General features: G+C 34.5%; 1 protein-coding gene across 5 annotated transcripts in view; it reads right to left on the bottom strand.

Annotated features, from left to right (window-relative positions):
• The window catches only part of NR2C1 (nuclear receptor subfamily 2 group C member 1), a 44,699-nt gene that overhangs the window by 14,169 nt on the left and 13,992 nt on the right, over positions 1-16,538 (bottom strand). For all 5 annotated transcript variants that reach the window (XM_032346740.1, XM_032346743.1, XM_032346742.1 and 2 more), the window contains exons 4-9: positions 14,103-14,184; positions 12,217-12,396; positions 11,072-11,219; positions 10,885-10,975; positions 6,994-7,178; positions 5,666-5,831 (exon numbers count right to left, since the gene is read on the bottom strand). In XM_032346740.1, the coding sequence (XP_032202631.1) occupies positions 5,666-5,831; positions 6,994-7,178; positions 10,885-10,975; positions 11,072-11,219; positions 12,217-12,396; positions 14,103-14,184 (852 nt within the window). The remainder of the gene's footprint in view (positions 1-5,665; positions 5,832-6,993; positions 7,179-10,884; positions 10,976-11,071; positions 11,220-12,216; positions 12,397-14,102; positions 14,185-16,538) is intronic.

Below are 16,538 nucleotides of genomic sequence, written 5' to 3'. Positions count from 1 at the left end.
GTGTGTGTGTGTGTGTGAGCGTGTGTGTGTGTGTGTTTGTTTTAAAAAAACAGAAGGAGATCTATCACACAGTTCACAGGAGCCACCTCAGGGGGAGAGTAGGTGGATGTACCCGTATGTATTTTTCTGGAGAAAGGATAGCTTTAATCAGATTCTCAAGGGTGTCTATGATGCCTAACAGATCAAAATGTTTTCATCAAAATGATATGTAAAAGTTCTCCAGAAATGTTAGGTAAAAATGTAAAAAATACTAACTGCCTTTGTTCACTATTAGCCACAAATGGTTTATCTATTTATAAATGGTGCCAACTAATAAAACAGAGATATTAATAGTTGAAATACCATGTATGAGAAGAATACATATATATTTTTAAAGATTTTATTTATTTATTTGAGAAAGAAAAAGAGAGGGAGCACAAGTGACACTGAGGGGCAGAAGGAGAATCAGACTCCCCACTGAGCAGAGAGCCCAATGCGGGGCTGGGACTCAGGACTCCAGAATCATGACCTGAGCCGAAGGCAGAAAGATGTTCAACCTACTGAGCCACTCAGGTACCCTGAGAATATTTTTTATTTAAAAAAATTTTTTTAAGATTTTATTTTATTTTTTAAAGATTTTATTTATTTATTTGACAGAGAGAAATCACAAGTAGTCGGAGAGGCAGGCAGAGAGAGAGAGAGGGAAGCAGGCTCCCTGCTGAGCAGAGAGCCCGATGCGGGACTCGATCCCAGGACCCTGAGATCATGACCTGAGCCGAAGGCAGCGGCCTAACCCACTGAGCCACCCAGGCGCCCCTAAGATTTTATTTTTAAGTAATCCTTATACCCAACAGGGGGCTCATACTCACAACCCTGAGATTAAGAGTCACACACTCTGGGGTGCCTGGGTGGCTCAGTTGTTAAGCGTCTGCCTTCAGCTCAGGTCATGATCCCAGGGTCCTGGGTTTGAGCCCCGCATTGGACTCCTTGATTGGCGGGAAGCCTGCTTCTTCCTCTCCTATTCCCCCTACTTGTGTTCCCTCTCTTGCTGTGTCTCTGTCAAATAAACAAAAACTTTAATTAAAAGAAAAAAAAAAAAGTCACAGACTCCAATGACTGAGCCAGCCAGGCACCCTGAGAATAATTTTTAAATGCTTGAGAAATGTTTACTGGAGCAGCAAATTAAAATGCCACTATTTAAAAAGAATTCTTAAGAGAACTATAGGCAAGCAGATATTAAACATCTTAAATATAATTATCAGGATGCAACTGTTTCTTTCTATATGTAAGTATATGAAAACAAACTGGGAAAACTGTCATACCTTTTCAGAACTGTCCAAAGAGAGTTGAGTGGGAAAAAGCCTGAAAGATCAGGGGAATTACCAGAGATCACTAGTTTTAGGGGGCTGGAGTAAGTAGGATGCAAAACAACAGTTGTTTAAACAAATAGTTTAGTCACTTTTTTTTTTTTTTTAAAGATTTTATTTATTTATTTGACAGACAGAGATCACAAGTAGGCAGAGAGAGAGGAGGAAGCAGGCTCCCGCTGAGCAGAGAGCCCGATGTGGGGCTTGATCCCAGGACCCTGGGATCATGACCTGAGCTGAAGGCAGAGGCTTTAACCCACTGAGCCACCCAGACGCCCTGTTTAGTCACGTTTAAGAAGTAAAATAGTTACAGTATTAAAAATTAGACATAAAGGCTAAAAGATACAGATGTACCTTGACTGGTAGAATAGTGTGATAATGTTGAAAACTTTATGCTTTAATCATAAAATTAAAATCATTTGCAATACATACTAGAGGAACTCATTATTTAAAAGACTGCCATGTTATATTACAAAGAGAGGAAATATCTCAAAATTTATCTGTTTTAATACTTAATTTTCTTTTTTTTTTTTTTTAAATTTTATTTATTTATTTGACAGAGAGAGATTACAAGTAGGCAGAGAGGCAGGCAGAGAGAGGAAGGGAAGCAGGCCCCCTGCTGAGCAGAGAGCCTGATGTGGGACTTGATCCCAGGACCCTGAGATCATGACCTGAGCCGAAGGCAGCAGCTTAACCCACTGAGCCACCCAGGTGCCCAATACTTAATTTTCTTAAAGCAAGATACACCTCTAGCATCATGAATCAGTCAGTGCTGGCTTAAGAAATACGAATTTATTAAACAAGTCTTTTAGATCGCAAAGACAATGATTTCTTCCTCTATATAAAGAAGATGAGTTTCTATTAAAGATGTTAAAGAGCTTCCCCCAAATACCTGTGGATTTTTAGGTTTATAAATTGAATTACACACATTTTAAAAACGGCGCACATTCAGCACACTGAGATGATTTTTTTTTTTTTTTTAAAGTAGGCTTCACGCCCAGAATGGAACCTAACATGGGGTTCAAACTTATGACCACGAGATCAAGACCAGATTGAGGTCAAGAGTTTGATATTTAACCAACTGAGACACCCAAGTGCCCCAATAAACTGAGATGACTTTTAAAAGGGTGCTGAATTGAATTAAACTTGGCTACCCATTTTGGAAGTTACTTGTCTACCATTACCTTTCTAGCACTTTCTGTAATTCTGATAATAAACTAAATGATAGGATTTTAAAATAATCATTTGACTTGAGTTAGGAGATGTGAATTCTACTCTAACATGTCATTAATTAGTTGTGTGGCCCTAGATTACACATTATAATTCAGCAAACACTGACTGAGATCTCTTTCTTTTCTTTTTTCTATCTTTTTTTTTTTAAAGTAAATTCAACCGCCAATGTGGAACTCAAACTCACAACCCAAAAATCAAGAGTCACATACTCTACCAACTGAGACAGCCAGGTGCCCCAACAGGGATTTCACTGTAACGTACTAAGCTAAATGCCAAGGCTTCAAAAGAAGAATAAAAGGGAAATGGAATGAGTTGCAGAAAGGGCTAAGAGAGGGATGGCATTTCTGATAAATGATGGTCAACTAAATCAAAATGTGTAAGGTCCTAAAAGGTCATGGACTTTATCTCACACGGGCAATAGAAAGCTAACAAAGGCTTTTAGGTAGGAGAGTAACATAACTGAATTTTTTTTTTTTTTAAAGATTTTATGTATTTGAGAGAGACAGTGCACACACACACATGAAGAGGGGAGGAGGGGGAGAGGAAGAGGGCTAAGCAGGGAGCCTAACTAAGGGCTCAATCCCAGGACCTGAGCTGAAGGCAGATGCATAACCAACTGAGCCACTCAGGCATCCCATAACTGGACTGATTTTTTAATAAACATCACTCTGTTACCAGGGTAAAAGACAAGATGAAGAGACTGGAAGCAAAGACATTACTCTAACAGTTTAGGTTAGAAATTTTAAAAGACCTTGAAATATGGTGACAAAAATGAAGAGGAAAGGAGAAATTCAAACAAAAGAATGGTTAGGATTCAACTAGGGAATGGAAGGGAGTGAGGTGTGGGGAGAATGATGACGAGTCCCAAACATCAAAGATGGTGACCAGAAGGGCTATCGTTTTAATACTGAGATGATATGTATGAGAGAACAGTTCTGGAAATCACCTACCTCCGTCTCACACACCTATTTCTAAATGGGAATTCTATCCACCCTTGATGATCTATGTAATCAAATAATGAGAATCAAGAATAAAGTATATGAAATCACACCAGAAACTCTGAAATTAATAAAAATATTTAATATTTCTATTGTCCTAGATTCTCCAGAACCAAATTCCAAGACGCATTATTAGACTATTTCTTCTTTCTGTTTGCATTGCTTTGAACAAGACACTGAAAACCTCCAAATATTTTTTCATTCACAATGTATAAATGATAATACAAGTCCAAACTTTCACAACCAACTGTGATTAAGGCTCAAATATAAAAATGTACACATGAAAGCATGTTGCAAACTACCGTGTATGTAAAAATGTATGATAGGAACAGAATCCTATTTAGCTCAGTTGTTAAAAGAAAACTGAGTTTTTGATTACAGATGTCAGGTTTTGTAACTCATGACTGTAAAACCTCAGTGAGAAAGCCAACTACAAAAGTACTGAACTGGGAAGTGAGAGAAAAGTAAAACTCTTGATTTCACAAAGGCTGTAAACAAGCATCAGAGAAAGAAGCTGTCTTTGTCAGGAGACCAAGAAAATTCAGAGTGCTGATTCTGAGGACACCCAGAGAACAGCAGGTCAAAGACTATTCCAGAGACAGGAAAAAAAGTTCTAATTTGCCTGACACATCCATCCATAACAAATATTTGAAAAATATCAAACATTTTGAGAACCAACATCAACAACTAAAAAAGGATGGCTTCTGCTTTCTTTTGAAGTACTCTATACTTTCTACTTGCAATGGGTCCTCTTCCAACCTCTCTTTTTCCTTTCCTTCCCATTAAATCCAAAGGTAGAAAGTAAAAGACAGACAACAAAAGCATGTCTTTTATTCAGAATAAAAAAGCAATGGGGAAAATCAGTTTTGCCTTGCTCCACCCTTGTCCACAGCTCCTACCATAATTTTTAAGGATGACACTGATTATTCCCATTATCTTTTCTTACAGCCCCCCCCAAATTTTCATGTACAGTACAAGTAAAACATTTCTAATTTTTTTCATACAGGTTATCTTTGATAAAATTTTACATGAAGATTGGTTTCACTGTTATGTTTTACTGACTGTATCAAATTACAGCACTTTATTAAGTCACTGAGTTTTCTCTGTGGCTACTTCTACCAAGTCAAATTTTACAAATATAAATTTTATCGTATGCAGTTTTAGCCAATGTTAGATTTGTGTTATTTGTACCAGTCACACAAACCACTATTTGTTAACTGTTTATATTTTCATTAGAAACCCATGAAAACTTATAATCTAAAGTAAAGTTATACATCATTTCCTTCAGGTACTCTACGACTGCTGTGTATTGCTAATTGAAATCTCCTGTATATTTTTAATCACTTTGCATACGATTTGCTGAGAGTACTCATTGCTGACAGAGAAAAGATACAGAGTGGTTAAAATGGAGGGGCCAAAACATCTGAGTCTTAATATAGGGCCTCAATGGCCAGTGTATCTATAGCTATAGTCCGAACATTATCTGAATGCCAAAGTTATTTTCTAATATTCTACATGTATTGTTTTCATTATAAATTAGTGTATTTAAGGGGAGCAAAAAAATAAACTACAAATGTACCTTCTCCAAAATGGTTAAAGCATAAGAAGTTAAAAGCCAGAAGTTAAAATGTATTAAATAATTTTTACATTCTTAATACTGAGAGCTAGCTAATTAGGGCAATACTAACAAATGGAATTCTTTATAGTTACTACGGTAGGAATAACTGGGTCTCACATACTAGCTTATGCTAAAGCACTGAAGAAAACCAGTGTATACAAACATGGTGAATGTCAATACTCAGGGTTAACAGCAACACCCCAAACTCATGTCTAAAATGTTCTAAAAGCTAGCTTTCATAAACTTAAAACCACTAATCGATATCATAACCATGATTTATAAACAGGATGCTTTACTGAGCCATCGCTTTATACAGCCAGATGTGCATGTTTCAGTTGCTGTTTTGAATTCTATCAGGAATACTTCTGACTTTAAAAGCACAACAAATATACCTTGATTTCTGAAGGGAAGATTAAAATCAAAATGGATAATACAAGATTAAAAATTATATTTAAAAAATATGGAAATACCCTGAAAGCTACATGTGAGTCGCTGAGAAGTGGCCCCTCTTTTTCGATGTAATTTATGCTCGAGTCTCCAGCAATTAGGTGTACGCTTCCTTCCATGCCCTCTACTGAGCTCTGACAGGCTGTGCTCTCTCCAGGATTCAGTGCTTTTGCAAGAGTGTCAAATGCCCTATTAGGAGACATTAGATGCTGTGAGCTTGGTCAATCTCCAAAAAAAAAAAAATAATAATAATAATAAAATCCTACATAAAATTCTGAAATTAATATTTAGGCCTAAAAAATTATTGAGAATACAGAACTTCAGTGTATCACTGATTACTCTATTTCAGTGATACCTATACCTGCTTCCAAAAGCAACAAAAAAACTTCAATTATGTATAGTATGAAAAGCTGTATTATATTAATGTATTATCAGAGAATTACAGTCTTAAAAAAAAAAAAAAACTTACGTAATTACCAGGAGGAAAAACCCTTACACTTTGTCTCAAAACATGCTTTTACAAGTTACACATTTGATACTACAAGATAACAGCCCATTTACTTAATATACAGAAGTTATTTAGAAAGAATAAGGGCAAGAACTTATGTCAACTTCACTGCATTCTACACAACAGATTAGATTTTAATTTTATTTAAAAATTCAGGAAGTATTTTAAAACTTGTGTTAACACAGCTACATCTAATCTCTAAGAATCTTGAGATTAGGATGGCAAATAATGGATTAATGTTAGCAAATAACTGTTAGCTCCTCATATTTTTCAAAGAGAGGCCTTTTAGAGTTCCTTAAAATCTCGTGTTCAACAAAGTACTTATTGAGACTCTTAAATACAGTTTCTTCAACATTTAGATGATGAACAGTGTGAAAAAAGCCTGAAGAGATCCAGTTTCTATATCCCATATATTAATATCAAGAGAACAAAAAACAGAATTCTCATACAAGTTTCCTGAAGTGTAACTTAAAATTGTAGTTGATTCAATTAAGTCCTTCAAATCTATTTTCATCATTTAAAAATTGGTGGGGAAAATGAACATGGCTGCCTGGGGTAAGGCAATTGTTTAACTCTAAATACACAGAAGATAAAATAACACATTTAGCAAGAAAAAATTCCTAAATTTTATGATTACATTTCTAATATTGTAATATTCATTTATTGCTCATTATTTGGAATGTAACCTGCTGAATAATATTTTACACTGAATGTGCTTTTTCAGTGAAAACTTACTGTGCTTTAAATTTTCTAACAGAAATACTTGTTTTCTGAAACTTCTGTAAATAGTATTCGCCATAAGAATATTGTAAGATATACTAATAAGATCAAAACAGACCTTACCTTGAAACATCACCATTAGTCTGCACTTCTTGATGAAATTCACACAAAGAGGTATCACCATTACTTAAGCTTTCAATCACAGACATTTCACTACTATTCTGAGAAGGATCTTTAGTTTTTCCAAGATTTGCTAATGATGTAACCACACTGGCCAATGTACTTAAATCTCCCTGACATGATTCAGCCTTAAAAAAAAAAAAAAAGTATTAAAATCTGCAAATTGGTGTATCAGAGAACTTTTTGTCTGAAATATCCAATTCTAGATTATGAAATGACAAAATTAAAATATTCTAATTAAGATAAATGGAACCTAGAAAGCAAAATCAAAGAGCTCTGAGCCTTTAGAAACTTCCTGAGGAAAACGTTAAGTTTAAAAACAGCAGGTACATTTCCTAGGAAATGTTTATATAAAAGTTACAATAAACCAAAAAGTATACTTAATGATTAATCTATTCATATCAACAATCCCTCCCTCTGGTAAAAGGATCTTAGATGATCTTTTAAGTTCTTTTTTTATTTAAAATTCTATTTTTCATTTAAATTTTATTTAAAATTCTAAAATTTTATTTAAAATAAAATTTATTTTATTTAAATTTTTATTTAAAATTTCCAAAACTCTCTATACAAACTATAAAGTTGTACAGAATGTATTAAAATTAATGTTACTGAAAAGAGGGAAAAAACGTAAATGTTTCTACTGAACAGAATTCTTAGAATGCCAATTTTCATCAGCCACTGTGTTAAATGTGTTAATACCAGTTGCTGTGTAGGTGAAAAATCTCTTTACATATTTAAGATAATTTTTTAAAAAGATTTTATTTATTTATTTGACAGAGAGAAAAAGAGATTACGAGAATGAGTCGGGGGAGGGGCAGAGGGAGAAGGAGATTCCTCAGGGAGCAGGGAGCCTGACACAGGACTTAATTCCAGGACCCAGGATCATGACCTGAGCTGAAGGCAGATTCCTGACCAACTGAGACACCCAGGAGCCCAGGATAATGGCCTTTTGCTATACATTGCATATTCTCCCATTTGTCTTTAGCTTTCATTTTTGTTAATATGTATATATTCTTTATTCACTAATTAGCTATTATTATTTTGTGAAAAAGTATTCGCTCTCCTTAACTCTTTGACTACCCAGAAACATAATTTCTGTAAGAAAGGCAAACAGGTGCTTGATTTTTCTTTATCAATTTTCAGAGCAATGAGTCAGCGCCCTTAGCAACCTCTACTGGTGACAAGTGAGTTTTAAGTACCACTTTAAATTCATAGATTTTTATATATTTGATACATTTAAATGAATCATTCTTGTTTAAACACTCAAATTACTCCATCCTAACCTAATGAGAGTCCCTTCAATTGCCTTCTATGGCCAATTGACAGAATCCTTTAATGAAATTTAATTTTTCTGTTTTAAAGTGCTTTTAATCCAACAAAAACATGTTTCCATCATGTTTCATGTTATATCAATTCTTCAGTTTATGTGAAATTAGTTTTAGTGAACAGAATGAAACAACTTTTGTGCTTCCCAAATTAACAAATGATCCGAGGATCATTTACTGAGAAACCTACTAGTTGTGGAGTTCTTACTTGGTTCCTACTTATATATGTATTTTATTTAATCCTTGTAACAACCCTGTGAAATAGGAATCATCATGCCTTTATTACTGACAAGAAGAATTACCTCTTGTCATTCTGCAGCAAACAGTGGAGGCAAGACTGGGAAGTCAGGTCTAATGGGAAAGCCTACGCTCTAACCACTGTTCCAGGCTTCGTATACTTGAATAAAAGGAGTTAACATTTTTAAGTGTTTTAATTTTCAACTAAAACTTAAACACATCTATTTTCTTCCATTTTATAACATGCCTACCTAGCGAGATTTTTAAGTTTTTGCCAATGAAGACTCTTAGGCAATGCGAAAAGACCGCATCTGGTGACCAGACAGTTTTGAGACTTTGTCAGAAACTTACCACACAAGATTGTTATTATAATTTAATACAAAGATATGTAGAAAAGCAGTATCTGGGAAAATAGTAATTTCTCAACAAAACATAGTTGTCTTCCTTTCCTAAAGGAGTTAATATGTCAGTGCCGTCCTAACTACCATCCTAACCTTGAATCACGTATTCAAGGTGAAGCAAAATCTTTTAATTCCAAAATATATGGTAAAAAGCTAAATCTCCCCACTTAATAACAAAATGCTAAAGCCCAACCTGTATGGTTGAAACTCTTATTTGTCCTATTTTACAGATGAGGAAGGAAAGTGAAACACTGACAGGTCAAATAACTTGCCCAAGTTTATGTAGCTAGTAAGTGGCAGATGAAATTTGATTCCAGAGCTCATGTATGAAGAGTCTCTTAAGAATATAAAAAAACTAAAAAAAAAAAAGGAAAAAAAAGAAAAAACTAATATAGAATAAATCTAGCCATAAATAGGAAGAATAATCTTATAGGTTATATAAAACCAGATTACATTACAGGGTGAGAGAAATACTATTCATAGGCTCCCTAAGATCTCTTTCTAGACATGAATCTTCAGGAGAAATTTTTATTCTCATAAGGGGTTTCTGAACACTGCATAAATGCCACATGCTCCATCTAAATAAGCCTTTTTTCCTTGAGACTCCTTGCTCAAAACAAAGACTCCAACCTTTAAGAGAAACCAGGTAACTTAGACACATAATGAAAACTCTTGCAATTCTATTCCTACTCTTGACTCAAGTCAATGTTTTGAGTAAAAGATGTGCTAGGAATTTCTCTTCACCTGAAATATTTTAAGTATTCTGTTACTATAAAATCTGTAGGGGAGTATAAAAGAAATATTAAGAATTTTGCACTTGGGGCACCTGGATGGAGCAGTTGGTTAAGCATCTGACTCTTAGTTTTGGCCCAGATTGTGATCTCAGGGTCATAAGATGAAGCCCTGAGTCAGGCTCTATGCTCAGCACAGAATCTGCTTGAGATTCTCTCTCCCTCTCCCTATGCCCCTCCTGCTCATGCTCTCTTTTTCCAAAATAAATAAGAAAATCTTAAAAAAAAGGGGGGGGGCACCTGGGTGGCTCAGTTGGTTAAAGCCTCTGTCTTTGGCTCAGGTCATGATCCCAGGGTCCTGGGATCAAGCCCCGCATCGGGCTCTCTCCTCAGCAGGGAGCCTGCTTCCTCCTCTCTCTCTCTGCCTGCCTCTCTGCCTACTTGTGATCTGTCAAATAAATAAATAAAAAATCTTAAAAAAAAAAAAAAGAAAAAAAAGCAATTTCACACTTAATATAAATTTCTATTTCTGAGGACTTTTGAGATAAAAGAAACCTGTAAGACTTTTGTTGTTACTTTCATTTTGAAGCTATAATTGTCCTAGGGCAATAATGAACATTTCTACTGATAGTTATTCCTATATGAGGACACACAAAATGGAGGCTATCCTGGTCACAAATCTAAACCCAAGGCAGCAAACACTTACAGGAAACACCTGTCAAGGGAACCCAACACACACCAATCACAATCCTCAACTCCGCTTTAACTAGCTCACCTTACCCTAAGAAGCAGGACCCACTAGCCTTATAAGAAAATCTTCAAGCTCCTAGTCAGTAAGGCCCTTTCCATATTGCTGCTTCTAACGTTTTCTAAAACTCACTCTTGCCCAAAATCCCTCAGCAAGAGTGCTCTCCTGATCTATGGATTGTTTTCCCTTGAATAAAGCCATCAAATTTGTTACTAAACTGTTTTAGCTGTCACTTGACACTATCAAATAGTGGATCATTTAAAAAAGCAACTTGTAATAGGGAATATTTAAGACCAGACCAACTAACCAAAGTAATGGTGGAGATGAAGAAAAGGGAAAATATTAAAAGCTAAAAAAAAATTTATGCTTTAAATTAATTGCACTAAACACACCTTATCTGGTGTCATCAGCACAGTTGACTCAGTTTTTATTCCAGATTGGTGAATATTCACAAACATTCCTGAATCTAACAGTCCTGCTGACCTGTAACAAACAAGTACACATTTTAGCCTTAGTTTCACTGGGAAGAAAAACAAAGGACCAGCTACTTAATCTATGTTTTGCTGGTTTGTACTATACCTTGCAGTTTCACTATCTGTTACAAAAGTTGGAGTTGCAGCTAATGGACTTCGAAGGTCTTTTCGGATGTAGATTTTTTCTGTTGAAGCGGCACAGTTGGAAGATTTTTCTCGTGATACTTCAATAGGTTTTCTTTCACACTGAACAGCTACAAAAATGCATGAAGCTATTACATCACAGTGCGGAATGTATATGCAATTATAAATGTAACGCAATGCTGTTCATGGGAGACAGTTATCATAATTGAACTCTAAAGATCATCTTTAGAAATTATTTCCAACTTCAACAAAGTTGCTTTGGAATAATAATTTGCATCTCTTGTTCTCTTTTCTCTCCCTGACCCAGCTGTGGTAGAAATGTAGAGGAATTCTTATTTTTTAAAAGCTCACCATCAAGAAGGAAAAACTGAAGATAGGAGTCTCTTACCTATCTATGTGAGAGTAAAAAAAAATAGTATCTGACCGACTGAAAATAATACTAATAGCCACAAAAAGCTAAATCTTTTTTAGTTAAGGGCAGGGAGATTTTTGAGAATTAATTCAACTGTTTATAATCTTCATTTATAAAATACAGGTAGTATATTTCACTTATTTTATAGGATTTTATTTCATGATACATAGGAGATAGTAGAGTTGTTAAATGTACATTTTCTGAGGAAAAAAAAAAAAACCTGCCAAGATTCAGATCTGAGTTCTGCCACTTATTAGTTATGTAACCTTGGGCAAGTTACTAAATCTGTTTACTCAAATGTAAAATGGCTAAGAGCTGTACTTACTGCACACTATTTTGCTATGAGAAGAAATAAGTTAATTCCTATGCTATACAAAGAGTTAGGTATGGTGAGAACTCAATCAATATTAGCTACCCAACTTATTACCTTAGTAGTTTAATCGAAAACTAAAATGTTATCTAGTTAAGTGTGTTTTTAAAAACCAAGTTCAAACATATATACATGAATAGCATATGGACAATAAATATATTATTGAATGAATAGAAATATATGCATATGTACACATTTTTAAACTGTTAGTTGGAATACTGTAAATTAAAAAGGATACATATTCACATATTGTGTTAACTGTGACATATTTCTAGAGGTTGGCTGAATTCTTAAAATTTTATTCTCCTTTAAAGCTAATACATACAATCTTGTCTCATTCCAAACGCAATACATCTCTGTAACCTGCAGTATTGACAGCGGTTTCGATGGTGTTTATTGATAATACAGTCCTTTGATCCTCGACATGAATAAACTAAATTTTTTCGGATGCTTCTTTTAAAAAATCCTTTACAGCCTTCACAGGTTACTGCTCCATAGTGACGCCCTAGAGACAAGATGTTTAAGAAAACAAAAGTCATGTATTTTTGAACAGAAATGGAAATAAGCCCATTTCTTCCCTTCAAGTAACAACAATATATGTAGTGAAATGATTTTTGAGTCTGTGACATGGAAACATTTTTTAGGAGTTACTAAGCAGAGAATGAAACAACCATATTCTTTGATAAATATATTAAATAGTATGAATTTTTAATTCTGTAAAGTAACCTTAACAATGATATGGAAGATTTTGGAAAGAGGAAAAGCAAAACCACCCATAACACCATAAGTAAAAACTATTTTCACTTCTGAGATCACTTATAAATTATAATTCTCTTTTACATTATATAAGGATATTTTATTCTGAAAACTCTGTTTGAAAAAAAGATACATCAATTAGTATTTGAGCTACAGTATTCTCTTTTTTGGGGAGGGTGTGGGTGAGGAAGGATAGAGGGAAGAGGAGAGAAACTCATACAGAGCCTCTATGGGGCTCGATCTCACAACCCTGAGATAGATCATGACCTAAGCTAAAATCAAGGGTAAGACATTTAATCAACTAAGCCTCCCAGGTACCCCTATAGTAATCTCTTCTCACTGTGGATTCCACTTTTTAAGTTTCTGGAGAAGTCTGTCACACTTTGATTAACCTACCACTTCACAGGCCATTTCTTTGATAAACATCTATTAAATTGAACATACTCTGGGAAAAGCTGTAGTGGAGACTGTTGCAATGAAGCTATCGAAAAGATTAAAGATTATATGTGAGTGAACATGGGTGCTTTCCTGTCCTAAAATAACAATGACCGTAACTAAAATGACATAAACCTGAGTACTAGTAATAGTATTTGGAGAAATGCTGCTCAGCTATGCACAGCATTAAAGAGTAATCAGAGCTTTTCCATCTCAATTCTATATACGTGGACTAGCAACAGGGCTCAGCAGGTAAGTTAGCAACAATGTTATGTATTAATAAGGACACAACTCATTTTTAAGCAATTCCTTTGACAAAACTGACTTTATTTTCAAGAAAAATTTCCACATACTCAGTTTACATTTAAAAAGCAAAATTCGGGGTGCCTGGGTGGCTCAGTTGGTTAGGCAGCTGCCATCGGCTCAGGTCATGATCCTAGAGTCTGGGATCAAGCCCTGCATCAGTCTCCCCGCTCAGTGGAGAGCCTGCTTCTCCCTCTCCCTCTGCCAGTCATTCTGTCTGCTTGTGTTCTCTATTTCTCTGCCAAATAAATAAATAAAAGCTTAAAAAATTTTTTAAAGCAGAAGTCTTTGGGGGACCTAGGTGGCATAGTTGGTTAAGTCCTTGACTCTTGGTTTTGGATCAGATCATGATCTCAGGGTCATGAAACTGAGCCTTGTGTGGGGCTCCAAGCTCAGTGTGGAGTCTGCTTAAGTTTTTCTCCCTCTTCTTCTCTGCCATCCTAATACATAAGCAAATCTTTTTTTTACTGTTTCTCACAATTCTTCAAAATATGCATTTATATGTCATTGGAAGAACAAATTAAATTGCATTGAAGTAAAATAAAACTTTAGATGAATAAAAAGCTTTGGGGAAAATCAGTTCAATTTTATAGGCTTCAAATATGAATCATAAAAACAACATGCTCTTTTCTTTTTACTTTGAGAAGAAGAAACATGCTAGTGTGGTAGTTATTTTAACAACACAACACACATAGAAGGTTATTTTTAAAATGTTACCTGATGCTTTGTCTCCACATACTACACAAAGATCAAAAACCTTATTTGGTCCTTGGTCCGGGGAAGAATTATCTGTTAAGAGCTAAAGAAAACCCCCCAAAACAAAAAACCAGAACAATAATTTGTTAATAATGCTTTTAAGTAAAATGTAAAAGAACACTCAGTCTTATTTATTGTTTTCTTTCTTTTAAGTTATTCTGAGACTTTGAACTCTATTATGCACATATCAATTAAACTATTAATTTTCTTTATATATAAAGAAAAATTTCAATGTTATTAGAAACAAAGATAGGAAAAATGCCTTTTAAATTTGTTTCATAACAATCTCATTAAACACTATTAAATACTCAAATACATGAGCATTTAATGTATCTTACCTATTAAGCATTTATTATTCATTATTCATTCAGCATATCAAATTACTGCAGCAATTATCAGCCCTATCATGACATGTCTTTAAACAGATCAAAATTTTTCCACATGGAAAAATAATCTATAAAATCATAGAAAGATAATCGAATTTTAAAAATAGAATAGTTAAAATTTTTTTGAGTTATTTACTTATAATTATGGAAAAGATTGATAAATATTCCATCAATGAGTTATCTAAGACTTGGATCAGGTGTAATCATTGACAGCCTGGGCTATAGAGTCTGATATACAGTAGCAGCTTAGTGGAACTGGGTGGAGAGGCCTTGGGCAAATTACAAACTCTCTTAAATTATATAAAGAGCTGATCACTTAGTTGCAGCTAATAGAAGCACTAGTTTTTTCTTTTATCTTCTAACCTTTTAATCATTTTCCCCCCAATCTTTTGAAATGTGAAGAGATTACTTCAATCCCCAAAATGTGATCGGGTATTCACCATAGAGCCGCCTGGCTTTCAAACAACCCACACACCAATCCTCCACTTGGACTCTTTTTCATCTCTTAGGGGTATGAATGCTTTCAGGAGTAATTCTGATTTAAAAAACTTCAAAAAGTCCTTAAAATAGCTGTCCCTTGTTATGTTATAATGGCATAATTTCTTCTTATCTCATCATAAAAACTTAGTTTTTAAAGAAACTTTAAAAAAATAGCTGTCCTTTGAAAGTGTCTATGAAAGGTATCACTCTTTTTCTTAATAGTGCATCTACTGTGAATGGTGCTAATCTTTTATCTGCTATTATTCCTAAGGGTAGAAGAAATATTAAGGGACTTGCCCACATCCTTTAGGTCACTAGATTAGAAATCCAATCTTCTTGGCCCCGGGGGAGTTTTATCCTATACCTGTTTCTGTTTTTTTGCCCTGAGGGGTGAGCCATAAAGTAGGCAAATTACCAATATTATCTTTTTTTCTTGAAACAGAGAAATTTTTTTTAGAAGAATAACTTTACAGTGGAGAAATGTGATACATACTACTTCACCCAGGTGGTGAAGATCAACGTCACCAGTGATAAAACACAGTGATAGTAAGTACACTTGATGTGACGTGATGAAAATGGCACTTAACCTCTGTGATCCTGCTCACCAAAACCAACAATCCCAGTTTAATCATGAGAAAAACAGTAGTCAAAATCCCAAAGCAGGGTCATCTACAATATACCTGACCAGTAAACCTCAAAATCGTCAAGGTCATCAAATACAAGGAAAGTCTGAGAAACTGTCACTGCTAACAGGAATCTAAGAAGACATGATGACTAAATGTAATATGGTATCCTGGAACCAAAAAGCATATTAGGTAAAAATCAGGAAAAGCTAAAAACATCCCGGATTTTAGGAAATAATATATAAAAATCAACTCACTAGTCATAATAAAGGTATCATATTAATATAAAATGCTAAAAGGAGAAACTGTTGAGAGGTTATATGGCGACTGTACGAACAGTTCAATATTTCTGTAACTATAAAACTTTTAAAATCGAATCTGTTGATAAAAAGAACTTAAGGTATTCATTCATGATGTTATAAATTTTTTTAGTGACTTCTGCCTTGTTGATAAAGTAACTTCTTATAAATCCCAACCACTTTTTACCTTAGGTGTTTCTAAAACTAATAAAAATGATGCAATTAGAAGAATAACAGAATCTACCAGAATATAAAGGGGAAATTTTGTGTTTTATGAATTAGTTCTTCAATCCTAAAAGGAATTTTCTTTGATCAGGTTTTCATCACAAAACAGAGAATTCAATTTTAAGTGGGAATTCCACCAAAAAGTCTCCAAAGACAAACTTAAGGGTTTGTTGGATTTGTGTTCAATCACAGGAACCAGCAGTGAAAATATCTACATAATCATGGGCATGCAGCATGTACAAGCCTTACCTCTTCGAAAAATATTTAACTAGCAAAAATTAAAATGATGTGAAGTTAATCTAGACGACTGACTGACTTCTAGTGTTAAAGCAGATGGTGGGGATAAAATAGTCTGCTACATGAAGGAAGATACAGATGACAACC

The sequence above is a fragment of the Mustela erminea genome, chromosome 6 (genome assembly GCF_009829155.1).
Source record: "Mustela erminea isolate mMusErm1 chromosome 6, mMusErm1.Pri, whole genome shotgun sequence".
NCBI lineage: Eukaryota > Metazoa > Chordata > Mammalia > Carnivora > Mustelidae > Mustela > Mustela erminea.
The sequence above is the reverse complement of the archived record's forward strand: the minus strand, read 5'-3'. Positions and strand labels throughout refer to the sequence as shown.